This window comes from Parasteatoda tepidariorum, chromosome 3, assembly GCF_982258835.1.
Source record: "Parasteatoda tepidariorum strain Cologne lab strain chromosome 3, Ptep-v5.0, whole genome shotgun sequence".
Classification (NCBI taxonomy): domain Eukaryota; kingdom Metazoa; phylum Arthropoda; class Arachnida; order Araneae; family Theridiidae; genus Parasteatoda; species Parasteatoda tepidariorum.
This window is the reverse complement of record NC_141757.1, coordinates 71,793,437-71,817,892: the sequence shown is the minus strand read 5'-3', so window position 1 is coordinate 71,817,892 and position 24,456 is coordinate 71,793,437. Positions and strand designations below refer to the sequence as shown.

Genomic DNA, 24,456 nt, shown 5'->3' with positions numbered 1-24,456 from the left:
CAGTAAGTGCATAAATAGTTTTCTTAAAGAAAGTGGTTACTTTCACTCTCATATAACGAATAACTAAGCACTATACATTTTCGGCTTTTCTCCAAGTTTTTTAAAACAGTGAGATTTTCTTTATATTTTCTAGACTAACTTTCAATTATTTGAGATGCTTGATTTAAAATTGGCTAATATTTTTGTTTTCTTTATTATTGAAAAGGGCAAAACAGAAACTAACCAATTAAAACTTATAAACGAAGAGAAACAAACTAATGAATTTTAAATTTATTATCTAATTAATGAAAATGAATTTTTCTTTATTTCGAAAACCTTACAAATAATAAACTATAAGTGCCGAAATATTCATGAAATAGTTTGTTTTGCTAATTTTGTAATTAGTGTTTAGATATTTTTTTTATAATTACGTATTATTTTTCATTAAAAAAACATAACGTAACCCTAAAAGAAGGAAATTTTTCTTTTTTTCTTGCTAAAACACCATCAGCTTTGCTCGAAATATTTTTTATATATATAAAACTCAGAGCATTATAATAATAAAATCTATCTTAAAAATAATTCTTTCCAATAACATTAAAAACATTTATCCTTAACTAAATGCTTTCATTTGTTTAAATTATACTGAACTTGAAAATAAATTATATAAATAATACTTGCGTTGGTGTTTAAATTACACTGAATCCAAGGTGACTAAATTGTCAGACATTATTACTGAAGTAAAAAAAAAAAAATACTTAAAGTCATTAAAATCAGAGCAACTTATTATCCAGGTAAATCATAGCCTAACAGGATTAAAAGCATCAAATCTACTTATTGATGCTTTTAATCCTGTAGGCAGATAAAACTAAGAGGCAGATAGTAGATAAAACTAACCTGTAGGCAGATAGGCAGATAAAACTAACCTGTAGGCAGATAGGCAGATAAAACTAACCTGTAGGCAGATAGAACTAAGAGGGGTTCCCAATAATAAATAGTTTGTATCCCATTTTTGCAGCAGTAGATTTTATTAATAATTATTCCGATTTTGAAACTTATTTATTTTATCTTTAACACTTACAACCCTTAAAATACGTGCATTTATTTTATTTTTGATAAGGATTTTAAAAAAAAACCTGCTTACATTTCTACAGAAATATTTAAATTGTAAAAAAAATCTTTGAAATTTATGGAAAAAACTACAAGCTGGTGTGCCAGTATCAAACCGCCTTTTTCACAGAAAAATGCTATTATTTAAAAACGGACACCGTATTTTTAAGCAGATAAATTCTGTTATCAAGCAAACTTCGCTATTTTTACAAAAAAATCTTTCTTATTATTTTAAAATAAAATTCTGTTATTTAATAAAAGAAATTCTATCAATAACTATGATAGCATTTTGGTCGATGAGAGACGTGAAAATACAGAGAATGTTTTTTAAAAAACGGGAATTTTTTACATTTCGCTGATAACAGTAAAAAAAATCTGTAATTTTCTGTATTAAATCTGTAAAACTCTGTATTCTGTGTAAAATCTGTATTATTAAAAAAATCTGTTATTTTCTGTTAAAAAAATATTCTTCCTTTGTAAAATGTGCAGTTATTTTATTACAGTGAGGAAAAAAACTTAGTTTTGAAACTAAAACACTTCTTTTAATAGTAATATTTAAAACTTACTTCTAAATGAAGATCATTATTTTCGCAGCAAACTGTGGATTGAGAGAGACATATTATGAATGTATGCCATCCTGTACAAATGTATGCAATCCTCCTGATGCCTGTGCAGCTGTCTGTCGTCCAGGATGTTTCTGTCGTAAAGATTTAGTTCTCAGGGAGGATGGACATTGTGTGAAGAGAGAATTTTGCGGACAAAGTGGACAATCTACCTGCGATATAAATGAACAATATTATGACTGTATTCCAGACTGCGGAAATACATGCAACTCTTATGGAAGAACAGATATTTTGTGTCCAGAAATTTGCAAACCTGGATGTTTTTGTAAGCCTGGCCTAGTTTTAAACGACGAAAATAAGTGCGTTAAACCTGAGTTCTGCCCAAGACCGGGTAAGCTTTGCAACGTTTTTTGTTTTGATTTATTTTATTTCTTTTGCGAAAGAATTGCTTTTCTTGCACATTAATAATTACTTGAATTATTGATATGGATTGAATATCTTTCATATATTGAAAAGAATAAAGCTTCATAAATACATGTTCGTTATTTAAAGTTAAAAAGAAATAGTTTGGTTAAGTTTCAAAATGTTTATGTTTAGTTTCGTCAAAACCTTTATGTTAAAGTTTTTTTTTCAAAACGTAATGTTTAAAAGATTCAGATATTTTATAGGTTGCCCAAAAGTCACATATAAATTAAATCTCTATTTATAAATGAATTTAGCAAAGTTGAAAAGAGAGTAAAGACTCCAAAGAAATATAGAATATATTATCTTGCAAAAATCATATCTTACATGAGGCTAGTAATCTGATGACACAATTTGCAATGATATTTTTTCACAGAAAATATCCCCACTTATTTTAATAAGACGTCGAATTAAATTCAAACCTGTTTGGTATGCAATTGCTTTAAATATTGGACTTAGTTCATAAAATATCAGAAAGAAAAGTTACATTTAATGAATATGCTGCACAATAGCTATGTAATAATGAATAACTACCATCCATGGTAAAATATGTAAGCTCTTTATCAAATTTCTGTTCTTTAATAACCGGGGCGGGACCTGTAAATTGTTTCATTCTTGCCGAGGAGATATGCTCTATGTCTGAAATATTCCTTCTCCTTGCACGCAGACACTGAGAAGATAAATTTCAGACACGGCATGTTGTATTGTCAGGCAAACACGGTATGAGATTTCTGTTGAGGGTAAAGGCTTTATTTATTTATTTAGTTTTTCTTTATAAACGGCGGTTGACTGCCAACCCGATTTTGAATTTATAGCAAAGACAAGGGAACTCCTGGATCAAGTATTGGAACAAACTTGCCTTCGATGGAACTAACCCACATTTGCGCTATATGGAAAGGAAAAGTACGAAAACCTCCCATGGTTTGTTCGAGAATAAGAGGAGAACAACTAGGAGGCAACGGTTCTACCACTGAGGATATTATAAGTCAACACTGTGGTCAGTGCGAATCGGGAGTAGAATTCGTATCAACCATCCACTGCTTAGATTCGAAGGTGAGTCATCTCGTTGGAAGTGAACGTTCTATCACCTGAGCCACCACGTTTAGAGGGTTAAGGCTGGCTCTTTTCGTAAGATAGCTGAGGTGGTGGATATTAGTTAAAACCAACTTGCAAGCGAAAACTAATTTTTAGTTCAATGAGATGGTCAAACCGAAACAAGGTCTTCACAAAAATACATAAATAGGTCAATCTGTGATCAACAATTCTGGAATCAGAAGCTTATCTCGTATTTGCCACACAGTACACCTCATGCATATAATATCCTTGATCGGATTTGGAATCGAACACATGACAACTAATTTTCTCAATCAGAAATGTGAGTTATATTTCAACTAATAACGCTAAAAAGGCACATCATTTTCTTCGATGTGATTGTGATTGCTACATATTTTTCAGAATGCGTCACAAACCATGTTTAAAAGAGAATCCTTATTTTCATATTTTATAACCCACATTACTTTACAAAGTTTTTTCTCATTTTAGCGATGATTCTAAAAAATGTATCATAAAGTTTTTCTCCATTCATTAGTTTTAAAATGTTCATTTCCTTGGTGTTTAATCAAAGATAGTTTGTATCAAGAATTTAATTGATAATGCAGTAGTTTTCTTTTTCTTCATTAATTTAAAAAAAACTTGCATTTAGCAAACATTTTAGAAATTATGTTTATAAAACAACTTTTATTCTAATGGGGTTCCGCTTAATTATAAATTTTAATAATGACTCAGAATTTTTTAAAAGTTTTTTTTAAATTTACACAAATAAAATAAATGGTTTTCTGTTAGAAATCTCTTGCAATTTTCTTGCTGATTTCATGACATTTACAATTAGTATGTAAACTATTATGAAAGATTGCAACTTGGACGTCAATGGGTTAATGTTTCATTTCAATTAGATATCATTATCATCAGACTAAATTATTTAAACATCATCATTAGACTAGATTATTTAAAAGTAACAGACAATATTTCTTTCTAGTTAGAGAATGCAAGAACCCAGATCAACAATACTACGATTGTATTCCTGATTGTACCAACACATGTGACAACTTCGGTAAAACTGTGGCGTGCCCGAAAATTTGCAAACCTGGTTGCTTTTGCAAGCCTGGTCTTGTCTTGAATAACGAAAATGTTTGTGTGAAACCAAAGGAATGCCCTAACTCTGGTATTATAACTATAGTTCCTTTTTGCCCTTCTAATGTAAAAAATTATTTTAAAATTATTAAAAACCGGACAAAAATTGATAAATGTTTACAAAAATAACGCAACTTACATCAAGCATCTCAGCTACGGCATCAAGTATCCAAGCAAAATAAAGCAATTAACCATCCCTGTATTTCTGGAAACATTTCAAATTTTTAAAATTTTGATAATTTCGCCAATGATCCATTAAATGACCCATTTTCTCCTAATGTTTGAAAATTTATTTTAATTTAATTGATACATATTATCAGGGGTTCTTACAATATCTCCCCTTCCACCATACCCACTTTCATATCTTCCATATTTTGTTCTTATTTCTCTACTCTTATCGTATAATCCCTTTTCATCTTAATTGAAAATTATGTGTTATTTCGTCTACACTCTGAGTTTTTCTCTTTAATTATGTGCTTCGATACCGAAGAAATTAAAAAATATCCGTATTAACTTACAGTAAAAAGTACACGCACTCAGAATAATTTTTACCTCAAAATCCATTTTACCGTGGAATTCTATGGAGAAAAAATTTATGAACTATAATTCTTACAGTAATGTTTACTTTAAAATCACTAAATCACCGTAATTAAATAAATATTACTGTTAAATTGACGGTATAAAATTTTACAGTAAAATCGGATATTATGGATGATACACTCAGTGTGCCAGTAACTTTTACCGTAATTTGATCCAGAATTATTTATTGTGTGCTTCGTTATTCTACTAAAATGATCATCCGTCTATTTGCGCTTTATTTTTTCTTATCTTTTCATGGTGTATTAGTTTTATTAACTTAACTAGCCATATCCGGCGAGTGTTGCAACGCCTTCAATCTGAATTGTATTTGAAAGAAGCTACGTGCATCGAAATTAAAATAATTTGCATAATTTTAATGTGGCTTTTTGTTCATATGTTAGGCAAAAAAACTTGACAATTTCACGTTTCCTTGTTATTATGCTTATTCAAGTGCTTTTAAAACTCAATATTAATTTGTCTTTTCGTTCTTTCCCGTTGCTCGGAAGTTTCTAATTTCTCACATTACTCCTAACTGATTATATGGAAGTAATAACTTCATTATGAATTTCAAAATTATTAGGAAATTATAGACGATGCTGGGTAATATTCGCATACTCATAATGTTACAAAGTCCTTTGTTATGTGGCGTATGACTCAAAATAATTGAATCAACCTCTTTTTTTACCTCTCCTTCGTTAATACTAGCATACTTCTTAAGGATGTTTTATTTAAGCAGGTAGGCTAAAAAACTAACATTTCACTGTTTTAATGGCTTAAATTAGTAGCAAATTTTCCATTCTAAATTATATATACAATCTTGCTGAAAAAATTATTGGCTTTAAGACTTACAACATTTTAAAATATTTAAAAAGTTAGAAAAAACTTTTAAGTAATTGCCGATTTTGTGAAGAATTTTTCGACTGGAATGAAGATTATTAAAATGAATAAATAATTCTCAATTTTCCCACATTTTTATGATTCATACGATGCAGTGTTTAAGTAATTTTTCAAATATTAAAAAATTACATAACAGATGCCATAATCGTAATATACATTTACCATATACTTTTTTTTATTTCGACATTTAACGAAATTTACATGAACATTATGGTAGGTGCTAGATAGAGATGGGAAAATTTTCTATCTAGCGTTCATGAACAGTTGCTAAGAATTCACAACAGTTGTTGGTTGGTTGGTTCTAATGCCACCTGCCACACGGGCAAGCCTGCTTAGTGAAACCGAGCAAATTTAATGCAGACTGTGCGCTACTTGTTTTTCAGTGGAGTCATCTATGGCCTAGAATTCGACTTCTGCCACACCATACGTCACATCCGTTTATAGGGCGGACCCATTCATACATCCATTCATTCGTCCACAGATCGTAATTTTGACCTGAATCAGAGAACGATCAATCTCCAATCCAGAACCCCCAGAGGTATTGATTTGTTATGGGAACATGGAGGACTTTAGCGACTCGACAGATTTAACGTGCATCAGTCACTTTACTACACGGGGAGTCTTCGGCCGGCAGGGTTCGAACTCTCGGACATGGGCCCAGCGCCCTACCGACCAGGCTATCCCGGCCTACAACAGTTGTGAAAATAGAATATTATAGGCTAAAAACAATTATTTAACTAGACCGAAGAGCCTTTAGAAGATGGCTATGGGATACATGTTATGAAAATTTTGCATAGTATAAATCCAAGATATTGTAAATTACTTTATAATTTAAAATAGCATTTAAGTAAAATGCAATCAATATTTTTTATTGGGCATATTAAAAATTATTAATGTATGTTGTATATTTATCAGGTTTTTGTAAAGATAAAACCATGCAATATTATGAGTGCACTCCCAGCTGCAAAAATAACTGTAAAAGCTGGTTTAATCCTGGAATTCGTTGTGGTTGTGGTCCACCAGGATGTTTCTGCAAACAAGGACTTGTAAAAAGAGAAGATGGACGGTGTGTACGTCCAGAACACTGCAAAAAAAGTAATTAAAAGAAATTATTTACTAATTTAATGACATTTTTAAATAAGATTTTTAAGATTGGAAGCTGAATGCAATGGAGGTGAAAAATAAAAACTAAATTTAACAATGTTCCTTCAAATACTTCAAACAAAATTGTTTGATTCGGTTTCCAAAAAAAAATAATAATAGAAATAATAACTTTTTACTGCTGTTTTGTTATTCCTCTAAAAATCTCTGGACTTAACAAAAAATTTGAGAATTAGGTAACATTAACAGTTACATAAACATTTTTTGTCATTAGTAACTAAGCTACAGTGGTATTTTATACAATTACTAAATTCTAATCTTTAACGATAATGTCGGCAAAAAATCAAAATGATTTGCAAGTGACACTTAAGGTAAACTTAGTAGAAACTGCTGCTAAGCGTAATGTTTTAAATTCATTATTTTAAGTCCATCATTACGATGAACATAAAAGTTTTTTCAGTATTTGCTGAAATTTTCAATTTGAAACTAAAGACTACATTTTCGATAAATTTGCTTTCAAAAGGTTAATTTTGAATGAAAAATTAGTAAGATATAGTATGAATGTTTTTAATAAAATATCACTTTTTATTATTTCTAGAAATTGTGAATATGCTTATAATGTTTATTGAAAATTAATTTAGTATTAATGAAACTTTCAGTTACAATTAGGTTAGAAATTTTAAAACGTTGTGCATTGTAATATTGAATTAGCATTGTTTCCTTTCGCAGATTTGTCGTATTTTAATAAACAAGAAGTCTATAGTTTTTCTTCTTTTTTTCAGCTGGTCATCATGGTTCTGATACCTCAGGTTCTGAAACATCTTCTTCATCTCAAACCAGTATGTAGACTATTTAGGTGTTTCTTTTAATTAAAAAATGCAATTACTTATATAGAAAAAATTTATGTATATGTATTTTCACTTTAGGTATAAAAATTTTTTTATCAGTCAGCAGTTCTTATATTTTAAATAACATTTTAATTAAATTTTAAAAATTACTTTTAACGAAACCTTAGTGAAATTGATTAAAAGTTCAGCATTCTGCAGTATTTTAAATGCACTTTTTTAAACTACCTCAAATTATAAAACAAAATTAAACTTTCCTGCTGTATAAAGGTGTTTAATATCCATTAAACTGCATTCCATTTATTTAGTTTGAAAGCATTAATTAATAAAATACTTAATGTGATAATAATTATTAGTAGACGAAAATATGTAAAAAAGAGAAAAATTAAGCCGTTAACTATAATCTTATTATTAAAATAAGCATATGATAAGTAGTATTGTATAACAAAAATTAAAACAAAATTTATTTTTCGCAAAATAAATAGTTATTTTTGAATACGAAATGCACACAACTTTATAAGTTTCTACAGAGTTTGGGTAGATTCTCGAACTAAGCATACGCTAATACAATAATATTAAGCATGAATAAACAAAAAGAAAATTTCAGATTCATCTGAAACTGAAACAAATTAATAATTGTCACGAAAATTATGAGAAGTGTTTTTTATATAACATAGGGAGTCACATAGAATAAAGTACCATTACTTTAGCGCCATTGCTTTGTTACACAAAGTGCAATAACTTTGTCTAACAAAACTCAATTATTTTTTATTCGCTAATTTTAATGTAAAATAATCGAACTTTTATCAAAATTATTTTAATGTTTATATTGTAATAGAATAACAACAAAATTTCCTCGATGTCAATTTGTATTTATTATAAGAGTTATCTGAAACTTAGGATTAGAATTTTATGGCAAAACTTTGTATAAATATTTTTTCCTCAAAAATTAAATATTCATTTTTAAAAAAATTTATTGTTTAGTTACGAACTATTAAACAGACGCCAAAATTTAAACTTCTTGCAGTAAATTGCTTTAAATTTTTTTTTAGCTGAAAATTATGATGAAAGCTCTAGTGACAGAACTACATCTAGATCATCTTCTTCTCAAACTAGTGAGTTTTTATTTTTAATGCAAATTTAATAATATAAATATTCAAACATTTTATGTTTTGAAATTATGAAAATATTTCATATATTGTTCTCAAATGTTCAAACTTTTGAATACAAAGTATTTTAGATTTATGCGTATTATTTTAGAAACTTTTTAATGTAAATCACAATACAAATAATTTAATCGTATTACTGCATTGTAGCATTTTTATCCAAACTTATTAATGTGAGTTAATTTATCCATATAGCTGAAACTTGTAATCATATTCTAGAGGTGGGACTTCATCAAGATCATCTACTTTTAATTAAATGCACGATGAAATCTTGCAATCAAAATTTCGACCTCTTTATGACTTTACTTAAGTTTTAACTGTAGCTCCATGCCTTATGACAATGCACGTTTAAATCGTTTCTTGACCAATACCAGTAGATTCTAAAGCCATTTTATAGCCAAATCTAAATTACCATCATAAATGAGAATTCCGAGCCATTTAAGACAAATTAGAACACTTAAATAATATAGAAATCCGTATGTAATTACAATATTATTTTCAATTTTCAATAATTTTTTTACTGCTGCAAGCAGATTCTAATGTGACAATAATACCAAACAAATTGTTACCATTTTAAAATTATCTAAAACATTAACATCAGTTAAACTACCAACAACCCGAATTTCGTTGCACCAACCAGACTTCACCAAATGAAGTCACTTAGTTCCTTGCAGCTGGGAAAGAAATATAGCCGAAAGGGCTAATTTGTCAAACTTATGACCGGCAGAATTAGGGGTTCGGGTTCCAGCTTTGACACCCTAATGTTTCCTCCATTCCCTTCAATACATGAAGAGTTCCCAGTGTCCTGCACTTTTGAATTTGTTCAAATCAACTATTAGAACACGATACTCTTATATTTACTCAAAGATAGCAGCATAATGTCCGGTTAATTCTTTTTTTTCCTCAGGTTTTGAAACCATGCTAGTTGTAAATGGTTAAAAAATACAATGTAGTTTTGTATTCATCGTTTTTTAACCAGGCTAGTTGTAAATTGTTTCAAAAATATAAGGGTAAAAAATATTCTTTACTGTAAATTTTACGTTTAATTGAATAAACGGACTACTGCCGGTTATTTTACCATAATTTTAGAACGAAAATTCCAGCAGTGTACTACTGTTTTTGTTAGATTAAAATCGGGGAATTAATTACTTTCGTGATAATTTCTATCACTATCAAAAGTCTGCCACGTCTTTTAATAATGATCCACCCCACGTTTTTCATTTTCTGTCGGATAAAAAAAAAATTCTCCTTTTTGTTCCAAATTTTTTAAAACGAAGTTATTGAAATTTTTATTTTATTTATTCTTTGAAGTCAAGTCATTCGAACTAATCGGCAACAAAAATTTAAACTTTCTCTGTTACTTTTAATCTGTTTTATCTACGTTAAAACAAAATAAAAAAATACAAAAATCAAAATTTTTTTTCTCTTATCTTTTTGAAGGTAAAAATTTTTGAATGTTTTAAAGAATAAATTCAAACCGTGCCTTAAATTAGCTCGTATAAGTAATAATCATACCGAGTGTCTCTAAAAAATTCATTTAATGAAAAACCTATCAAGGAAAATGAACAGTGATAAAAATGTATAGTATGCGGCCTTCAGCTAAAAAAAAAAAATTTAAAAAAAATTTTTAAAAAAACCAGATTTTATTCACATTGAAATAAAGCCTTGTCTAGAGCCCGGCTTTAACTTTTTCAACCAAAAGAGCTTATTACCAAATTATAAAACAGTGTTTTTTTCTGCTTGTTAGTTCATTTCTACTCAAATGCTCGTAAATTTTATACTTTATTTGTTTATTTTTAAAAATGGCAGTTATTTTGAAAACATAATTTTACATTTTTTAAACGTTCATACTACCATCTGCTAACAAATCTCGTAATTAATATTGAAACTTGTTGAGAATAAATAACTTAAACCTCTAAGCAGAACGCAGCAAATTACCCATTATTTCCGTCTCCTCCCATTTTTCTTCAATTGGTTTCTCAAATCATCAGTCATTTTTGGTGCATCCGCTATCTTAGTTAGGAAATTCTTAGCAATTTGTCCGATTATTGTACGACATTTAATGTAAACACACAAAATATTATGAAAATAATGTGACTTAGGGGTAAAAGACTTTAATAATCTCTTGAACTTTTCATTTCTTAGCATAGTAATATTTTTTAAATCTTCATTTTTTTTTGTAAAATTATTTACGTACATATAATTTTGTTACAGCCGGATACAGTGATCAGAATTTTGTTGGTAGCAGATCATCGCAGTCCTCGTCTACTCAAAGTGGTATATAACTTATTTATATTTATGTTTTTCAGAAGAAAAAAAATTCAGAAAAAAAAATAGGAATTTGAATATGTGCTAAAATAATTTTTCTACAGTTCGCAACATTTAAAATACATCAACTGCAAATTTTAGAGTTATTACATCATCTTGTGACCATATTAGAAGAAAAATTGGGTTAAGAAGTAGTACAGCAAGTAATAAAGCAAGTAATATGGAGCAGTACAGCAAGTAATATGAAGCAGATTTAAAATCATTATTGAAATTCATTCAATGGAGAAGTTTCACAGCATAGCAAACATCGATTGAAAATAGTTAAAATAAAAATCGAAAATAGTTTTAAAAAAAGGCGCGGACAACAGCTACATGGTAAAAAAAATTTTTTTTAATATATAGTTAAAAACTAATTAAGGTGTTAGGATTGATGGAGGGATTAAAAAATTAGAATATTTAAATACAGTTGTGCTTAGAATTCGGCTTGGTTACGATTAAAGTTTAAAAGTTGTACAAGATAGATTTGAAAGGTGACCAAGCTGGTCGCCAAAGGCGGCAGGTAGATCTATATTTGTATGAAACTTCTTCCTTATAATTTAATATTTTTCTTATTCCCAAGTGATTTGAATTCTTAATTAGGGTAAAGAAACAGAAAAGTACAATTTCAAGTATTTGTTTAATCAAAAATAAGTTTGTCCCTACATTAAACAAATTAAGCGTCTAAGTATTTAAGTTTAACCCAATTATTTTAATCAGCTGCTGGTAAAATCTGTCTTCACTTTTTAAATAATTCCTTCAGATCTTCTCCCTCCATCGCTTTTGTGATATCCACAGCAGTTATGGTTGGCGGTGTGCTCTTAATTCCTTCTCTATTTCTGGCACACCCTATAGCTCGTTCAATCACTTCAGCAGCAACATAGTCAAGAACAGCCGCAACACTGATAGCTGCCTCTTTCGTAAAGTCCCGGTCTTTTATATGTTCTTTCATGTAGTCTTCGACTCCTTTAGAAGATATGAAAACTCCACTGCCTGTAGAATCCTTTTTTCCTGATTTAGGCATCTGATGAAAAAAAATATATATATATTATTAAATATTTAATATACTGATGTTGGTATAGATAAAATGTAAAGAGATTTAGCGTATTTGAAAATAAAATTAGCACCTTTTGCTTTTTGATTGAAAGGGTTTGAAGATGAGGACGTAATAATTTATTTTTGATAACATAAAACTAGTGTTGGAGCAATACAAATTTAATTTTCCCTTACCTTGTCACAGTTTTTTAAAGCTGTGCTCAAAAATTCATCTATGTATATTCGTATCATTAATATCGTTAGGGTATCTATTTTTAGCAATTAAGAATATTCTCCAATTTTTTAAAGAGTTGTTTTGTCTTTCAGTTAACAAAATAAAAAATAAAATCTGATTGCGATTTTAGTTTCTTAACCTAACAAGTTAACACCCTTCATCTCAACAAAGTCGTCGCTACTTAACGTATTAGCCTTCAAGCCCCTTCTTTAGCGACAATTAAATAGTGATAACAAAGAGTGCAGTAAAACAATCTATATTCGTGTCATGATTGCTTACGTAACAAAATCACAATACAGTTAACTTTTAGTAAGAGTTGGAATCATTTTTATTTTGATAAAAAAAATATTGGGTTTTTCAGAAATCATCAAATTGTTTAATGTTTAAGAACTCGTTATGAATTGTTTAATCGGAATTTTTACAGAGATTTCTGCAGAATTCTTCGAAATTTCTACGGAATTATTTTACGAATTATTTTTCTGTTGAAGTTTAAGCACTTTTCTGTAAGATGGGAGCAAGTAAATTAAAAAAAAATATTTCTTATCTTTTTTATTTATTTGTATTTTTAACGTAAAACTAAATGTACTTTCTGCCCCCCACCCAGCAAAAAAAATAAATAAATAAAGGGAAAAAAATTGAACTTAATTGAGCCTGACGAACCAAAAAGTAGAGAAACTTACATTTAATCCTTAAAAAAAAAAAGATATTACTCTAGGACTCAAAGCGGTGTGCTGTGTGGAGCATGGCGTGATTTGAAAATTGTTATAAATATCAAAATAATACGAAGGTATTTTTCTGTCAATTGGGAACCACGCAAAAATCTGTATTAAATCTTACGTTAAAACATCTGACAAGTTTGAATAAACCGGTATGTGGCACACTAAAAAAAATATTAAAAAAATTACAGAGAAATAGGCAAACTTGAGTGTTAAATTTGTAAGCAAATCTGGATAAGCCATTACGATTCTTTAATATTTTGCAAGTACAACAACTGGGCAACTGTACTTTGACAATTGCAGTTAGTGTTATTAAGATCTGATGCAGGAATGTCCTTAATAAAAATAAAAGTACGTCAGAAACGAATAATCTGCTGATACGGTAATAAAAAAATCTATAAAATATACTACTATACATTATAGGGGAATATTTAATCTTGTGAATCCGATCTATGTCGTCAATATCTAGGATTGCAGATCAAAGGTGCCAACACTTTGACAAAAAAAAACTATGAGGGCAAAAAAAATCAGTTAAAATTGATGAGCACTCCTAATTCCGCCTAGTTAAAATCAGATAATTAAATTCATGCAAGGTAACAGATCTCACAACCACCATAAAGAAGAGAAAGATATCATTACAATTGCAGACAAGGTAACATCCTAACGTTACCAGAGATGCTGAATGCTCCAGATTCAGCAAAATATTTTAAAAAATAGTAGAGAGCCAAACAAAAATTTGCAAATTTTCGGTTAATCTTGCTAACTGTTTAAAATGCCGAACACGGCGTAACTGTAACAAACTGGCATATCACATAAGAATTTGAATTATTTAGAAAGTAGTAGTAAGTAAAAAAATTAAAAAAGCGGATTTACTGAACCAAGAATCATACACTGAAAGATTACCACTCAAAAATACTTATTAGCTATCCAGACTAAGTTGGTATCTCTGCTTTGCAAGCTTAGTTCAATTTTGAAAAATGCCGCCAAACCCGAAATGTGTTTTCGCTAAACTATTGCCAACGATTGTCGAAAAGAATAGGTGTTGACAAAAATATTGAAAATCGTAACCTGAAAATGGTAAATACACAAACGTGCCATGAAAATTAAAAAAGAAAAGCATTAACCCACCTAATCTCGCCAAATCTACAACTACAGAATGCCAACTTTATCGCCCTCCTAAGCATCGTCTATATTGCTGATTCCACGAGTAACGTATTATTATAGGACCGAGCCTACTAGTTATAAGGAATAAAAATACGTTCATAAATATCGCAAAAAATAGGGTACTTATTTTATGTATAGAACCTTATATAAAGATATGTATAGAACCGCTGTGAAGCATAGCAATCCGCTGTGATCACGAATCAGTACTTCTCCTTTACAGCACTAGTACAATATAAATATTTTAGTACATTCAACTTCTCTAGTGTACTAAACATTATATTTGTAAATAGATGTACGTGTAAAAAATTACTAGTTTTCAGAAATTGAAAAATTATTTATGCTATCCTTTGCTTGTTCCAGTAACGGAACACATTTTTAGTTCAACGGTTTAATGGGTTCCGACAGTTGTGTACCCATTTTATACATGCTTCAAAAATAAGATTTATTAATTTCTTAGAATCAGAAGTTAGTAATTTTCTAAATTAGCAAAATAATACTTTTTTTATTATAGCACTTACCCTTGTAATATATGTTTGGAATTAAAAATAATTACAAAATTTCAAATCTATTAATTTTATTTAAAACTTTTTCCAGAAGAACACTCTTTAAAATAAAATTTACTGTGGATTGTTATTGGCTGAATGTATATAGGTAAGCATGTAGCTTACATTTAGAAAAAATTAAACTAGAAACTAATATCTTTTTTCCACAAAAAACATACTTAAACTTCTTTCTCATAAAAATCACGAACAAAATTCTAAAAATATCAAATATAGAGCTACGTGGAATATTGTAATTGGGTATACTATAGCCTACGTCACAGATCGTGTTATGGTTATGGTTATGGTTATTCCTACTAAATTTAACTAGTAAACAGCATTTTCTGCGAACCTGATTTCTAGCAACAAGTAAAAGCATCAAACGAAGTGTCTTGTTATAAGTCGCTACTCGCCAGGTTGGAATTGTATTAGTCTAGTTCCTTTGGAAATAATTTATATTGTTGTTTTACCGAAGTTTATGAATTTAGTAAGCATATTTAAAACTCAGTTTATTAATTAAACTAAAAGGTAAATGTTATTCCTAGTAAGTGGAAGTAGTTGTGCTTTTTTCATATTATACCCAATTGAATGTCTAAAATGACTTTTCATAAAGAAATATTTGATAGTTTATAAGAACGAAGATGAATGTTTTAAACTATAGTTAAATTAATATTTTCAATTTATGATAATTAATAAGCATATTGAGGGTTTTTAGTACAAATATTTTTGTCGTTGTTGTTGTTGTTAATTTACGTCGCACTAGAGCTGCACAATGGGCTATTGGCGACGATATTTTTGTTATATATGCTACTTTTAATTCATTTCTTTGTCCTTAACCCTTCACTCCACACTTTTTAAAATTGAATAATAATAATTTTTTTGTGTGCTGGATTGTTAAGGAACAAAAAAAAATCACTTACAATTTTTTGATGGGAGAAGGGAAATTTTTTTTCACTTTGCATATCGATAAAACTACTTGCACATTGTTGTAAATTCACTGATACACAACGTAAATGTCATGATAAATACAAAAGTATCAATAAAAGCCCTAAAATATAAGAAATGAAGTGACTGAGGCTTGACACAGGGTAGATTCAGAACATCAATTATCCCTCTAACCGATATGGCAGTAGTGACTTTAAATATGGTAATTAATGTGTGCAGACGATATTTTAAGTTACGAAATCAAACACAAAAACATACTTTCTCTGAATAAACATTCCTTTTGTACGACGGATTCAGATTTCTGACCCCCAAAATGTAGATGGTAGTCGCAATCTGGGAAAAATGGTCCAAATAGTTTGAACAGGAGAGCACTCCAAAATTTGGACCCCTTAATGTTAATTTTACTTTCTACGCACTTCGTTACGTCTCGAGAACTTTGCAAGTGAATTGAAAAAAAATTGTACTCATTTATAAAATTTGTTTATCCAAGCATAATTCCATGGAAAAATTTATCATTTTTTATTAATATATTTAATAATGGTCGAAAAAATTCTTAATTATAAGGTATATTTTTTTTTCTTCATGTCAAAGAAAATAATTTTAAATTTCAACTGATTTTGCTCAAATTTCGTATTTTGCTATGTAAAGATTTATATTTTAAAATTATGCAAAAAATTTTGAATTATAAGGTATAATTTTTTTCTTCATATCAAAGAAAATTATTTTAAATAGTAAAACACAGAATTTGAGCGAAATAGGTAAAATAGTTCCTGGGCAATTGATTTTTAAATATCTGACTTTTTTGAAATTCAATTTCTCGGTAACTTTTCAACTGATTTTGCTCAAATTTCATATTTTACCATGTAAAAATATATTCTTTAAAATTATGCAAAAAATTGTATACATTACAATTGAAATTTTTTTTGAACATCATTAAATAAAACAATAAATAAAAAATATTTACTAACATTTATTTTTTGCTTGAATTATCTTTAGATAATCGAATTTTATAATTGTGTGCAAATTTTTTTAACTTCGCTTACAAAGTTCTCGAGATATGGTGTTATACACAAAAAGTTAAAGTAACAAAAATTAATTAAGAGGTCAAAAGTTTAGTCCGCTCTACTGATCAGACTATTAAGACTATAATTTCCAGATTGCGGCTTCCCCTTACATTTTGGGGGTCAGAAAACTGAATCGATCTAGAAAAAAAAGGTATGTTTATGCAGAGAAAGTACGTTTTTATATCTGATTTCGAAACTTCGTCTGCACTTAAATAATTAGCATATTTGAAATCACCCATTTGAACCATTAATATTGAGTATTAGAACGTGAAGATCAGATCATTAGATCAAAAGTTATTCAGGTTAGTTTGCTTTTATTTTGAGGACTGTACATAAAAACCAAGTCCTCAGTTGTTTGGATGGTACTTTCAGACGTAAAATAGCCATAAGTCAAGATTTACTTTGCACACATGAAATCAATACGTTTATAACGTCATTATAACTCTTATAGCATCTAAACCATTAATTTTATCGACTTGGTTTTGATCTCATTCGATTTGGAGTAAGAAAACATATAAACAATTTCTGACTTGATAACAATGCCTGGCGCGTAAATAAGTAGGTATAAGCAAAAAACTGTACATTTCACTCACAAAAACTTTTGTAACTTATAAATTAATAAATCTATTGATTTTGTCTTAGTATCATTTAATTTAGTGCAAAAATTACTCAGAGAACAATACCTCAACCTCACTTACCTAATAATTAAATAGCAATGTCTTACTTAAATAGTCTAATTTAAGTCTTACTTAAATAGCAATGCTAGATACACAAATAGGTCTAAATATTAGACGGTACATTTTGTATCTAAAACCTAAATAACTTCTAAATTGCAATCGTACAGACTTGACATTTTCCTTCTCTTTCAATTAGTAAAAAAATGCATCAGAATGCTAATAAAATTAATCTGAAGACTTTCGCGAAAAAATTCTGAAGAGAATTTGAGGATATTTGAGCCACTTTTTAAGCCTACTTTTTCTTCATATTTTCTACAAATTTTATTTTTTATAAAAATCTTTATGAATCTTTTACAAAAAATCTTCAAAATCAGAAATTTAGGGAATGAATTCTCTATGTTTTCTGTAAAACTATTAAAAGATTCTTTAAAGACTGCCATTGATTCAGAGACATTGGAAATACTAGATATTTTATATTAAAAAGCTCTGTGGTAGTGTGGGCTACCCGCATGCGTGACTGAGAGTATGAAAGTTCATTATTTCAATAGTCCAGGGTCATCAACTGAGAAGTGCAGGACACTGGAAACTCTTCATGTGTTGTATGAAAAGGGGAAATATCAATACATTACCTAGCATTTAAATTAAATTATTTTCACAAAATTAAGCAATATCATATATTTTGCCTTCTAGCTTATAAGGATATTATTATACGTTTTGACTGGGTCAAGCTGTATCAGAAGCTACAGAATATCGCAAAGACATGAAGTTATTAACCATGATGTTATAAATAGTATTACATCATAGAACAGTAAACCGTAGATACATTAAATATTGCCAGTTATTACAACACTCTGAATAAACAAAGCAAAAATAGATTTAACTGCATAAAGCTTAAAAATATCGCATATAACCTGCAATGAAATTATTTTTAGGAAATTAAAATTTCCAGACATGAGATTAATGAATATCGGAGCCATCAGGAAATGAAAGGAGCATGATAATTTTTTCATTATAAATAAAACAACAGTGTTGAACTGTATACAATAAAAAACCATTCGCTCTTGAGCAGAAAATTAATCCAATGGTGCAAATTACGATACGATCCAAAAAGCTAATGCAATTACTTTTCTTGAGTTTGTCATCTTCGAAAATTCAATCATTTTCAGAACTTAATTAATGTAATAGATTAACATTTTTACAAAATTAATTAAGTCTGATATTGCGTGATTTAATTTCAAGTGAAAATTTATTTTCAGGAAGTCAAAGTTCTCAGACTTCAGGTCAATCAATATTCGAATCATCTGGATATCAAACAGGTTTGATATATTAGTTGTAATATTAAAATGAAAGAAATCAATATTATCTAAGTTAACATTTCAATTAATAGCAATAGGTTTTTAAAATATGTCTCCTTCAAATATTTTAATAATTTCTTTTATATTATCCATATTTTATAAGTTTATTCTACCAGCAGATATAAAAAAAGCTTTATTTTGCATTAATTATTTGTTAACTTATTTTTCCTGATCAGTTTATTTTTCATCATTAACCTATTTTTCATTATTAACTTATTTTTCAGGGAGCCAAAGTTCCCAAACATCAGGTCAATCAATAACTCAGTTAACTGGATATGAAAGAGGTATGATATTACACCTATAATGAAGGAAATAATGTTATTTAAATCTAAACAAAATGAAATTTCTCTGGTGTTTTCAGGAAGTCAAGGCTCTCAGACATCAAGTCAATCAATATCTGAGTCATCAGGATATGGAAGAGGTTAGTTATTAAACTTATTATTAAAGAAATATTAAATAAATGTTAAATAAATAGAAAACGAAATTTTAAAAAATCTGTATTTCGAGGAAGTCCAAGTTCTCAAACTTCAGGTCAATAAATATCTGAGTCATCAGCAGGGCCTGAGCAAATACTGATTAATGGGCAAACAAGTCCTTAAGCATTTTACACTGGCAAAAAAAATTTTATAAACTCTATTTTGATTTTAAAAAATTTCACAATTATACAAGTGTGTTAACAGTGGGCTCGTACTCTACTCATTATGAGCTTTAACTGCACATTGAGTTTACCTGCACCAGTAGCAAAAGTTGATTTTTATTGATATGCGTCACTAATTTGATTGATCCTTTTGAGTAAAAATTTGACAACTGTAATGAAAGTTTAATGAATCAGCGAGGCACAATCTTACATACAGTGTGATTCTTTTAAATATTAATGTGCGAGGAGCCCATCAATTTTCGTAGGCCCTGGGCAAGTGCCACGATAATCAGACTCTGATCATCAGTATATAAAAGGGGTATAATATTGTACTTATTATACAAGAAATAACAAAGAAGGATAAAACAAAACAAAAACTATTTGGTTTTCGGAAGAAAATCTATCTATTGGTATAAACTATACAATCCGGAAGGATAAATGTACTGTAGAATCGGGAAAACAATTGCATCATATTTTCACAGTTTGTGCACTTTTTAGATAAACAAAGAAGTATTTATTCGCTTATATTCGGAATAGTAAAATTATTTTAATTTTTTTTAATTTATTTTCTTTTAAATTTATTTATTTATTTTGGAAATTCACTGATTTTTGGTTTAAATTTTTTGCTTGTATTTGAAAAAGATACTTTAATGTAATAAGACTCACTTTGCGACTGTTTAATTTGCGATTAAGTTCAATTACGGGCTTAATTGCAGGAATTCAATTATTTAATGGAAAACAAAGAAAATAGTATATTTAGAATATCAAAGCTCTGAGATATCAGATCAAGAAATTTCTGAGTCATCAAGAAATCAAAGAGATATACTATTTTAATTATTAATAAATTTTACATAAAAAATTACTTATTATTACATAAAAAAATTACATTATTTTAATCACCCATTTTAATTAATAAGAAATATTGTCGCTTTCAAATTACTTATTTAATTCTTTTACGTTCATAAAGGAGCAAAAAATTTATTCTTTTTTTTACAAATCTATTTTTGTAGACTTACAAAATAAAATTTAATGCTATATGAACTTTTTTAAATGAATTGAAATTTTTTATTTAAAATTTAAATTCAATTATTTTACAGGAAGCCAGAATTCTCAAACATTAGGTCAATCAATATCTGAGTTATCTGGATACCAAACAGGTACAATATTAAAATTTTTACTATTGATAATACTGATTTATAATATTGATATACTATTGATTATACTATAATTATACTATTGATTCTTTAGACTTGATTTAAATCTCATTCAATTTAGCATAAAACATTACATAGGATGCAATACATTTGAACCATTTTGTCTTATAACTGTGTTCGTCGCAGAAACAGGTATAAATACCAAACTGTACTTTTAATCGTAAAATCTTCAATAACTTTTAATTTCTTAGTTCTACGACTTTGCCTTTGTTTCATTAGATTATTCCTTAAACATACGCGTAAAACAATTTTTTTCACTTACTTAGAAAGAAAAGTTGGACGCGTCACTGGACATAAATATAAACCTGTACTTTTTATGAATAGAACCTCAAAAACTTCTAAACTATAAGTACTTGAGTCTCATTCAATTTAGTATAAAAATGCATCAAAAATATCAGAAAATAGATCACAAACAGTCTTTTTCTCCGTTTATTCAAGTTCAATTTTTGAAAAATTCTTAACTGTTTAAATAAGTGGATGCCATATTTGAAATCAATCCGGCAAACAATTTAAAAATCAGTCATTACAACGCAAACACTTTTTCATAACTAAAATTTTTCAGGTATTCCATATTTTTAAAAGAAATTTGAATCTAAGTTATATTAAGCAGTTATATCATTCATTCTAATTTTCTTTTGTTCTCAGGCAATAAAATTTTATCTGATATTATGTAATTTAATTTATGAGGAAATTAATTTCCAGGAAGTCAAATGTCGCAGACATCAGGTCAATCAATATCTAAATCATCAGTATATCAACAAAGTATAATGTTACAATTGTTAAGCTTAAATAATAAAGCAAAGCATAATAAGAATAACCATTCCTATGAAGTATGTATCTTTCAAAATGCTTAGGAAATACTTATCGTAATACGTTAGATGGCATGAGACTAGCTCCTTATTTTAAAATATAATGTTATTACTTGGTTAACAAAATAAAAATTAATCCTTTTTTTAATTATTGTTTTGTTGATCTGATTTTTGCAGGTAGTCAAATTTCGCAGACATTAGGTCAATCGATATCTGAATCATCAGGATATCAACAAGGTATAATGTTACAATTATTATGTATAAATAAAAATAATGCAAGCATAATAAAAATAACCATTCCTATGAAGTTTGTATCCTTCAAAATACTTAACAAATACTTAGCATATGACATTAGATAGCATAAAACTAGCTCCTTATTTTAAAATTCCATGTTATTACCTGGTTAACAAAATAAAAATTAATTCTGTTTTTAATTATTGTTTTGTTGATCTTGTTTTTACAGGTAGTCAAAATTCGCAGACATCAGGTCAATCAATGTCTGAATCATCACAATATCAACAAGGTATGATGTTACAATTGTTAAGCATAAATAAAAATATTGTTAAGCATAATAAAAATAACCATTTCTATAAAATTTGCATCTTTCAAAATGTTCAATAAATACTTCGCATATTATATTAGATAGCATAAAACGAGCTCCTTATTTTAATATTAAATGTTTTTACTTGGTTAACAAAATAAAAATTTATCCTAAATTGCTTTTTTTATTGAAATATCTAATAAAATAAATTTTCAAGAATTTGTTTTTTTTTAAAAAAAATCAAGAATGAGTTTCAACATGCAAATTTACCATGTCCCTCAAAAGGAATTGTTTATTGCTTACAAGACTATAATATATTTTTATTATATTTGTTACCAAAAACCCTGTGTGTGTTTTCCCAACGATAAATAATTAAAAAATATACTTGAAGTTTGAAGAATATTTTTTTCTTAAAGTAATAATTTATAAGTTTTTTTTAAATATTTTCTTTATTTGATAAAGTTTGTTTCTTTCAAAATGCTTAGCAAATACTTAGCATATTATATTAGATAGCATAAAACTGGATCATCATTTCAAAATTTAATGCTATTACTTACTTACAAATTAAAAATTAATCTTACAAAATAATAATTATTCCTATACTGATTTTTTATAGAAATATCTAATAAAATTAATTTTAAGTTCTTGCTTTAAATGAAACTAACTACTCATTTTAAAAATCAATGCTAATACTTGGTTAGCATAATGAAAATTAATCATTAATTGCTTTTTTTGAATAGAAATATCTAATAAAATAAATTTTAAGCAATTGCTTTTTATCATCACAAATGAGTTTCAGCATGCAAATTTACCATGCGCCTCAAAAGGAATTGTGTATTGTTTACAAAAAAATATAATATATTTTAATTAATTGCGTTTGTTACCAGAAACCAAATGTTAGTCTTCCCAACAATGAATAATTAAAATAAATACCTGAAGATATTTTATTTCAAAATGCTTAAGAAATACTTATCGTAATAAGTTAGATAGCATGAGACTAGCTCCTTATTTTAAAATATAATGTTATTACTTGGTTAACAAAATAAAAATTAATCCTTTTTTTAATTATTGTTTTGTTGATCTGATTTTTGCAGGTAGTCAAATTTCGCAGACATTAGGTCAATCGATATCTGAATCATCAGGATATCAACAAGGTATAATGTTACAATTATTAAATATAAATAAAAATAATGCAAGCATAATAAAACTAACCATTCCTATGAAGTTTGTATCTTTCAAAATGCTTAACAAAAACTTTTCATATTACATTAGATATCATGAAACTAGCTCTCATTTTAAAAATCAATGCTAGTACTTGGCAAACAAAATAAAAACTAATCCTTTTCTTAATTATTTTTTTGTTGATCTGGTTTTTGCAGGTAGTCAAATTTTGCAGACATCAGGTCAATCGATATCTGAATCGTCAGGATCTCAACAAGGTATAATGTTACAATTGTTAATCATAAATAAAAATAATGCTAAACTTAATAAAAATAACTATTCCTATAAACTTTTATACTAAAATAAATAAATCAATTAAAAAGAGCGTTATGAAAAGTTCATTCTTTTAATTTATGTTTTATCTTAATTTGTGTGTCTCAAAAAGCCGTGAATATTATATTATAAATAAAAAGTTTGGTTAAAAATATTTATTGTGCCTCTTGCTGCTTGAACGAGAGAAATATGAAGGTATGTGATACTGTTACTATTATTAGAATACCTTCCAATTTGATACGGGATGAAAAGAGATATTTTTTAAATATTAATTTGGTATATATTTATCGATAGAATACTGGTAAAAATATAAGCGCATACTTTGTCAGAGAAAAGGAAGGTGACGCTCAAATTAGTTGTCCCAAGAAAATTTTATCTTCATACTTCTATCTTTAGAACGATGTATTTTAGACTGTAAGTTCTGTCAAATGCAATTTTTAGTCACATCACATTTTTATTTGAATGCACAATTCAAAGTTTTATGGAGCCACAAAATAAGATAAAACAGAGTTTGAGAAAATGAACATTTTGTTAAAACATATATCTGCATTGATTTAGTATATTTTTTATTAATTATAAGTTTTTGATTGGTTTTATGCTTTTGCTTTTAATTCTTCTTTTTAATTTCAAAAGAAAATTCTGTGGATTTTTTTAAATTTAATATTTCTATTCGTTAGCATTTTTATTTCTATATCTCTATTTGCTGTTATAATCCAATTTCTTAAGGTTATTTCAAAAGCTATACAAATAAAACATACTGCTGGTACTATTAGCCAATTATGATGGTTTAATAATGATGAACTTGATTGAATAACTTTTTTTTCTGTATAGCATA

General features: G+C 28.0%; 1 protein-coding gene and 1 long non-coding RNA gene across 52 annotated transcripts in view; one reads left to right on the top strand and one right to left on the bottom strand.

Moving 5' to 3' along the window:
- The window catches only part of LOC107455746 (uncharacterized), a 125,849-nt gene that overhangs the window by 62,131 nt on the left and 39,262 nt on the right, over positions 1-24,456 (top strand). For 25 of the 50 annotated variants that reach the window (XM_087159565.1, XM_087159534.1, XM_087159566.1 and 22 more), the window contains 14 exons: positions 1,684-2,043; positions 4,150-4,335; positions 6,696-6,875; positions 7,664-7,720; positions 8,779-8,841; positions 11,107-11,169; positions 18,828-18,887; positions 19,151-19,210; positions 19,288-19,347; positions 20,661-20,720; positions 21,764-21,823; positions 22,050-22,109; positions 23,222-23,281; positions 23,507-23,566. In XM_087159565.1, coding sequence (XP_087015691.1) covers positions 1,684-2,043; positions 4,150-4,335; positions 6,696-6,875; positions 7,664-7,720; positions 8,779-8,841; positions 11,107-11,169; positions 18,828-18,887; positions 19,151-19,210; positions 19,288-19,347; positions 20,661-20,720; positions 21,764-21,823; positions 22,050-22,109; positions 23,222-23,281; positions 23,507-23,566 — 1,389 coding nt within the window. The remainder of the gene's footprint in view (positions 1-1,683; positions 2,044-4,149; positions 4,336-6,695; positions 6,876-7,663; positions 7,721-8,778; positions 8,842-11,106; positions 11,170-18,827; positions 18,888-19,150; positions 19,211-19,287; positions 19,348-20,660; positions 20,721-21,763; positions 21,824-22,049; positions 22,110-23,221; positions 23,282-23,506; positions 23,567-24,456) is intronic. The other 25 variants (XM_087159529.1, XM_087159573.1, XM_087159556.1 and 22 more) reach the window with 9 other exon arrangements.
- LOC147813893 (uncharacterized) overlaps positions 11,818-24,456 on the bottom strand; it is a 33,467-nt gene continuing 20,828 nt past the window's right edge. The window contains exons 1-2 of one of the 2 annotated variants that reach the window (XR_015432600.1): positions 14,865-15,002; positions 11,818-12,220 (exon numbers count right to left, since the gene is read on the bottom strand). This is a non-coding gene — a long non-coding RNA (uncharacterized LOC147813893). Of the gene's footprint in view, positions 12,221-14,864; positions 15,003-24,456 lie in introns of those variants that run through there. The other variant, XR_015432599.1, reaches the window with a different exon arrangement.